This window comes from Phaethon lepturus, unplaced genomic scaffold, assembly GCF_000687285.1.
Source record: "Phaethon lepturus isolate BGI_N335 unplaced genomic scaffold, ASM68728v1 scaffold880, whole genome shotgun sequence".
Lineage (NCBI taxonomy): Eukaryota > Metazoa > Chordata > Aves > Phaethontiformes > Phaethontidae > Phaethon > Phaethon lepturus.
Window position 1 is genome coordinate 14,660 of NW_010512352.1, and position 7,964 is coordinate 22,623.

At 43.6% G+C, this 7,964-nt stretch overlaps 1 protein-coding gene across 3 annotated transcripts in view; it reads right to left on the bottom strand.

The window, feature by feature from the left end:
• Positions 1–1,033: 1,033 nt before the first annotated feature.
• ADARB1 (adenosine deaminase, RNA-specific, B1) overlaps positions 1,034–7,964 on the bottom strand; it is a 58,608-nt gene continuing 51,677 nt past the window's right edge. For 2 of the 3 annotated variants that reach the window (XM_010286452.1, XM_010286445.1), the window contains exons 8-9: positions 2,546–2,738; positions 1,034–1,864 (exon numbers count right to left, since the gene is read on the bottom strand). In XM_010286452.1, coding sequence (XP_010284754.1) covers positions 1,699–1,864; positions 2,546–2,738 — 359 coding nt within the window. In that variant the 3' untranslated portion in view covers positions 1,034–1,698. Of the gene's footprint in view, positions 1,876–2,545; positions 2,739–7,964 lie in introns of all 3 variants that reach the window. The other variant, XM_010286460.1, reaches the window with a different exon arrangement.

Consider the following 7,964-nt stretch of genomic DNA (forward strand, 5'->3'; position numbering starts at 1 on the left):
GGCTGAGGTACGGTAACTCCAGTTAGAGCTTCATGACACGCAGGGTTTGGCCGTGAAGCTGGCTGGAGGGACCCACGCTCCACTCCACTGCCTCCGCAGATACGCCAGCACGACTCTAAACTGGATCTCTGACTACGTGGGTCTCAAAGTAACACTTGACTTGGCTTGACAGCACGGACCAGCCTGCTGATCTGATGTCCCGTGCGGCACAGGCAAGTGGTGGCGGAGCAGAGGGACAGGAACCAACAGCCGGAGCGGTGGTGCACTGATTTGGTTTTATCAGGTGAACTCTCACGTCACAAAACATCACCTTCATCATTTGCAAAGGGAACACTGAGGGTCTCTGAGGTGCTCTTCGGAAAGCACAGGTGATACCTGGATGGGCATTAGCCAAGGGCTGTGTCTGCACACACGCCATGTGAGCAGAGAAGCGACACCGGACATTGTCCCATAGCTCCTAAACATCACGTACTAAAAAGTGTTTTTAAAAATGCCTTCTATACACTAGCTAATCAAACTGATCTCACAATATTTTCCTTCTATCTTACATTTTTACATAAAGCAGAAGTGTCTACACCTTTAGGAAAAACACCTAAGTAATCGTCAAAGCAAACAAAAGCACGTTTGAGAGCAACTTACCTAATTAGCTTTATGAAGACCATCACACATGTGAAGCCAAAAGGCAATGAAGTCTCAGAGACACAACAACTTGGGTGAAAGCAGATATAACACACAGGAAAGAAGTTTTAACAACTTTTTGTCCATAAAAGAGCTTTTCATTTCTTTGAGAGGAGAGCAATTAACTGTTTTTGGCAATTCAGGCTTAGTGCCCTTAAAATGAACAATTTTTTTTTAAAGTTGTCATATTACTGCTACAGTTACTATTGCATTCTGATGAGTTCCTGGGATATACAAATTGCCTACTTCTAAACAGGTTTCTGCATGTTATAGACTAAACTTCTTAACTTACAAATAATTATTTTGCTGTTTCCAGTTTACTATGGTAAAAAAAATGAAGACTTCACAATGTGTGTAAATGGGAGGTAAATGTATTTTTAAAAACAGAATAAAAAGCTGCATGTTAAAAACTGGGTCACAGGCTAATAAATACATACATCAAAGACATGAAATTTTCAGCAGCTGGTTTTAAAGAGCAAGGAAGTGGGGAAAAACTAGCTGTCCAGACTCCATTCTGGCTCTGTGGTCTATATGCTAGAAATACCTGCAGTTCAAAAACAAGTTAACAGAGGAGTAGAATCAGCTTTGTCACCTATTTTCTTTTAAAAAAATGAAGCTACTTCCTAAAAGTGTGGTGTAAAACCTAGAGAAACTTTCATTTCTTCATGCACTTGATGACACTGAATTAAAAAAAGAAATTATTTTAACCCAGAAAAATGAGTCATTGTATACTGTAAGGACAGCCTTACTGCAAGTTCTCTACAGTAAAAGTATTTCTAGAAATACACCAGAAATTACTTTCCCGTAACAAAATATACAATTATGTGTCAGATCATCATTGAGTTTCAATACTTAGGCAAAACAGAAACAGTTACTATGAAGTTTCAGAAAAACAAAGGAAAAAACCCAACTCCAAACAGTAAAAGGTGTTTTGATGGTTGTGGAGATGCCAGAAAGCAATGCTGGACACCAGGAATTTCCAGAACAACCTCCTTTCCAAAGTGATGTGCAGTCTGTGAATTAGACCGTGAGAGAAAACTGATCCTGTTCTATGGGCTTCTCCACCCAGGCGCCAAGTCCTGCCTTCAGGAATGCTTTAAACAAACACTCTTTGGCAGTTTGATACTCAGTGGCTCCTTGCTTGGTTTCGTGGTACAGGTTAGGCTTGAGGATCTTTGAGCGCAAGCTGGAGGAAAGCTGTGTGGGTTAAAGACAAGAAAAAGAGACGAGAAACTATTAAGCCAAACAGTTTGAGAGTGACCGAGTTATTAAAACAACCATTATTAAAACAAGGTAATGAACTACTACTCCATAGTACCGCTCCTTCCAGCCATGGTGGCTCTGCACCCAGCTTCACCACACCCAACTGCAACCTCTGCCTCTTGCAAAGCGAGCCGGGCTGCAGCTCCATGCCACGCCGCGGCACAGGCACTCTCCGACTAGTCTCACCCCAGCCAGCCGGCCTTTTGCTTTCTCTGGATTGTCAGCTTCCTTCAGTGGAAGAAATCTAGATGCTGAAAAGCCACCGGCAGATACTTTTCTTTGAGAGGACAGGGCGAAACCTCAGCAGGTTCGAACTGGAATTATCCTTCCAAATAAATTAAAATGAGAAGGCATGCTCAAAAGAGATAGCACCCTTTGTTTACTTAGCTATAAACCAAGGATTAGATCCTTGCACATGTTTTGGACCAGACATCATCAAATTAGAGAATAAGCTAAACAAACGCATTGTTCTTTTCCATTACTACATGGAGCAGTAGCTAATGTCAAGCTCAGCTTAAAATAGGCTCAGTAAGCGGCTTCTGAACACAGAAAGCAGCACGCACAGATATTTCATTACGAATTGAAAAGTGGAAAAATCTAGCACTCTGGAAGATATACCTTTGCATGAATACGCATCCAGCGGCTGTAAAAAGCATGCTTACAAAGGCGAGATGCACGACCCATTTCATCTTTGCCAGTTGTAGCATTAATAACTTCAAGACCAGTGTCTCCTACTGTCCAGTTCACGCTGAAGTTCGGTGCTTTCCCTGGCTGACGGGCTTCTGCATTGCTAATACCTGAAAGAAAAGCAATGTTTAATGACAATAGCGAATACTAATACTTGATTTTTGTATTGACTGGAGAATAAGGGATACAGCAGAGCTACTGAAATCACACTGCTAGGCAGTCTTACACGCAGATCTTTTATTCCGAGGACATTCTCCGACAGATTTCTCACCGGCTCGCAGAGATATTGCCGTGCACATCTCATTCTCATCCTGGCTAAAGTACTCTCTCTTCCTGTCCTTCCTAGCAGGGCAAGTGTGCATCGCTGGAGCCGAATTAAAACCAGCCGCCTCAGCAGAGCGCGGAGAGGTCTGTGGCAAGGCTCCACGGGGACAGTAACGTGAGCGCTTTGCCACATCCATCTCAGGAGGATCTGGTCTTGCTTATAAGGCAAACCAATGATCTAATTATTAACCTGCAAATAATTATGAAGCAGAAAAAAAAAGTTGCTCTGCTCCTGCACAAGAAACCGCTGCTCTCGGAGCCCACTCAGCAGCAGGACTAGCTGAGTACAGGAAAGCGCAGATACTGCGAGGTTTTGACAGTTTAATTCTCCAATAAATTCCCTTTCAGTCTGCTCTTGTAGAAATTTAGGTGCATGTTGCTTATCTCATTTCAAAATGGTGTGAACGATGAAGCCTGGTCACGTTTCAACACACAGTTACATCTCGGCTAACAATCTGGGCGCAGTCTTATTTGGAGAGGTCGTGCTTGTTCAGAAGTGCATACGATGGGCTTTTTTGCTTCTGCTTATAAAAATGGAGTCGGGTCAGAGCAGCAGTACAAAATGGCAGGATGCCTTAAAAACCAAGGCATGAAGATGCTTACGGTTCAGTAGCCGTCGAGTGCGTTTCATTAAAAGCTGCCAAACTATTTCCTCCTTCTTACGGACTACGCCATGGCACGGCGTGACTAACACGGGCAGCAGCACTGTGGGCATCCAAGTTAGACAACAGCGAGCCCCATCCTTAGCATCCTCCGCAGAAAGCCAAAACCGGCAGATATTTGAGTCTCCAGCACAAATTCGTCTGTGCTTCAGCTGCCGCCCTACTTTACATGCCCATTGCTACTTACAGTGCCCAGAAATGGCGAACCGCGGGACTCGAGAGAGGACTCGGGTCGTTTTGCTCAGATGTGAAGTTGTGTGACACCTCTCAAATATGGCTTCATTTCTGCTGATGGAGAAGCAAAGCCACCAGAAGTCTAACCCAAGTGTGAAGCGAGGCCGGCTGCCTGCCCCAGCTGCCTACGGCAGGATTTATTCCCCCGAGGGAATAAATTAACTCCCCCAGCACTGCAGAGATGCACTGACACATAACGGCCGCAGTGCCGTGCTTGAAGATCACGCAGCCGCTGCCGTCCACGTGCAACTCCTCTCCCGCGCGCGCAGCAGGACGGCGCTCAGTGCTCACGAGCGGCAGCCAGAGCCATGAGTTTGGGTTGTGCGCACTACGGAAAAGCCGAGGAGCACATTGGTTTTGGTCCTGCAGATGTTACAAGGGTGGTAAAACTCTACCTTTAAGATGTCTCTGTTGTCTCACCAGGAGAGAACAACGGAACAGGGCAAATTTTTCTTTCCAATAAGTAAAGACCCCATTTTTACTTTAACACAACTCTCACTGAGAACCTATTTCAAATCTACTCCGAGGTGATACTAGGTCCTATACTTTATAAAACCTAGCAAATTTGTATAAATTGAACTGAATTGAAATATAAATTGAATTGAATGCATTGCAGCAGGATGCATTTCTTGCTGGTGTTTGAAACACAAGCTAATAAACAAAGTTAAGCCAACCTCAGGCACCCAAGGGCCACCCAAGTGGCTCACTTGGCCCAGGTCTCACGGCACCTCTGGGCCCAGCGCTGAGAGCGTGTGAGACCTACGAGGTCTGAACGACGCAGTGAAATTCAGTTTGCTTACTATAATCAATTCCTCATTTAATGAAGAAACATTTTGAAATATCAATCATATTGAACTTCCTGAAGCTGTTGTATTTTTTACACTTGGTTTATGTCAACCTGGTCACTATGACTGATAACCAGTAATTAAGTGAGTAAGTAAATAATAAAAAATAACCCTACCATTCCCCATTTTCTTAAAATACAAGCTGAAAAAATTGAGAATCGGAACAAAAGTTTCCTGAAGGGCTCTTTTCTGATATGTTTTACGACAGATGCATCCAGGAGCTGGATGTGGGATCCGCACGCTGACCAACCCAGGAGAGCAGACAGTGGTCCCCGCTGAGCAGGTACCATCAAGAATATCACGCAAACAATACTTGAGGAAGACCCAGCAAGAACAGAGCTTTATGCCAAGATGAGTGTCGAAAAGTCCTGATCACAGCTTTCTGCAGTCCTTCTGAGCAGTTGGCAATGAACATGTGCATCACACCTCCTGAAAACTGGAGCTGATCATGCACGATGCCTGTGCATGTCCTGTGCCACCGAAGTCCAAACACTGCAAACGCTGCCACTCCATGAGTCACACAACGTGAGGCTTGCACCTAAACCCCTAATAAATCGTACATTTTGGGTGCACACAAAATGACTCTCAAGTCTGAGTCTCCAAAAGCATATAAATTCAGGCTGCTTTTGTGAAGCTTACGTGAAACAGACCCATGCTGACAACTCCCTTAACCAAAAATCGGTTTTACCAAAGCTACTGGGACAAGGCAGCTAAGAAACTGCCACCACACGACAAGTGGGTCAGTCATATTTTGTCTTTAATTTAATGATATCTATACTGTTACCTTTGCTTTTGTTCCATACACTACTGAACAAGTACAGGGATCAGACACAGTTCATTGAGTACTGCAAAACACCATTTGCTCCTTGAGCTTGCTCCTGCCCTATCAGCTACTCAAACAGCCGTGACATCACAAGCACTCGCACAAGCCAGGTGCCTGCTCCTGCCCTATCAGCCACAGAGCCACCAGTGACATCACAAGCAAATCAAAGAAAGATGAGGAAGCTGAACATCCAGTATGCACCGCATTTCCGTGGCAATTATACAACTGCACTCCTTAGGTTATTTTGATGAATTAAATAAATAAAAAACCCCAGACTCAGAATTTCAAATAGACTTAAATAACAACACCCCGTTCTGCTGCTTAATTATCTGCACAAACGCCGGAGCGATGGCAAAGGAGTCTCTGAAGGTGGATGATGGGTAGCATGGACAGGGAATAAAGATCATCTCAAAAGCAAAGCCTCTGCTAACACTTTAGGTGGATCGTATCTTCCCCCTCAAAATCTAGACATGAACATAGTGCAACAAGCTGAAACTAGTAAAGGGAGAGAAAGCTATGATAGAAAGTAAAATATTTTATTCTCCTTTGGAAACTGGTATAACTAAGCTATTTAGAGAACATCACTCATAAGTTATTGGTGAATATTATAATGGGGTAGAATAAGCAAAAGCAGAAGTCACAGCTCTTTGTGCTTATATAAATAGTAAAACTTGACAGTTCTTTGAGGACAGAGCTCAAAAAAGCTTCATTAAAAAGCAGATAGAGAGCTGAAGAACACCCATGTGAACAGGAGGATAAGGTACCAAGGAAACAGCAAAAAAAAAATCACCAAAGGTTCTGCTGGGGAATTTATTTTTGTTAAAAAAAATAAAATAAATGCAAACGTAGACAGCAGTCAGAAGAGTGCTGAGGCATGAACATGTGTCATAACCACTCTTGCTGTGGTGGTTGAAGCCTTCTTGTGTACAAAAACCAAATGAATGTTTTGCAAAAAGGGTGGGTGGGTTCCCAGGCCAGAGCCCCTCTTCACAGGCAACATGCCAGAGAAGCCATCTCAAATTGAGGTGCCAGTAAAAATAGTTCTAGGATATGTGTACGAAGTAAGCGAACACTGGTTACGGCAGCCAGATTCAACACGTTTGAGGAAACTGAAGACGAGGCAGCAGGAACAGCACTCACGGTGCGTAACCTCTCATTGGAAACCACACAGGTTCTCCAGGATGGAAGGTGGCCAATGCGACTCCAAGTTTTAAGGGGTTTAGAGGTATGCCAGGGAACTAACAGTCAATAAACGTGACCTCTGCACCAGGAAGGCTGCAGGAACTACGATACCGCCCTATTGGGCACAGATGTAAATATAGCAATATTGGGAAAGACTCAACAAAAAACTGCCTTAGTAACTGAAGACCGGAGGTGGCCAGTGTGACACTAGTTCTTAGAAAGCCCAGGGAGAAGGCCTGTCTGTGTGACATCTACCTTAAAAACAGACTCAATGGAAGCTTGAATGAAGATGGTCTCCTTGGCAAGAGCCAACACACCTGGAAAGCCTCAAGCTCTGGAAAGGAGCGGGAAGGGGGGCAGGAAACAAGGTGAATGTGATTGTTGATGGTACTAAATTACTTAAGAAGGTAAATAAGAGAAGCAATTTCAAAGACCAGCAGAAAAAAAGCTCACAACATTGGGTGACTGGGCAATAAAAAGGCCGATGAAATTCCTCACAGATTAATATTGGGTAGTAATATACATGAGGAAAAAAGAAAACAATTTTACATAAGGAGTGCTGGACTTGGAGCTGGGTACTACCATTCAGGAATGAGATTTTAGTTTCTAATATTCATTTCTTCCGAAAGATCAGGTCAATGATCAAAGTAATCAGTGGAAGAAAAGTGAATGTAAGGAATTTTTACTGAAGGATCATGGAACTGAACAGACTATCATGATGCCACCATGTACATCAGCACTGCTGCCTTATCTTGAGTATCAGGTGCTGCTCTGGTCTCACTAGCTCAAAAAAGCAATTGTACAATGGAAGGGATGATGCTTATGTGGAAGGGTCTCTATGCAGGGATCAACAAACCAGACTAAAACTTTTCAGCTTGCAAAAAATAGGACTTACATAGGAATATTGCAGAGGTATAGAAAACTGAGCACCATGACACAACTGCTTATAGCCTGTATCATACAGAGCACTGAGGAGCATCTAATTAAATAAGCAGAAAGGAAATTCCGTTGCACAAATCTTTATACGTCCTACGGGCCCCCTTACTAAAGGGGGCTGCAGATGGTAAAAAGTTTAAACCAGTTAAAAAAACAAAACCAGGAGTTGCTGTATGAAAGTTCCGTTAAGGATTTCTGACGACAAAGATTCTCAATACCTGACGCGGGATGTCCCTGATCCACAGAGTACTGCTGCAATTCTCAGAAGGTATCTGCAGAGGCTTACTGTTTCCTTCTGCTTTTCACTGCCTAACTACCTCTGGGAAAGAG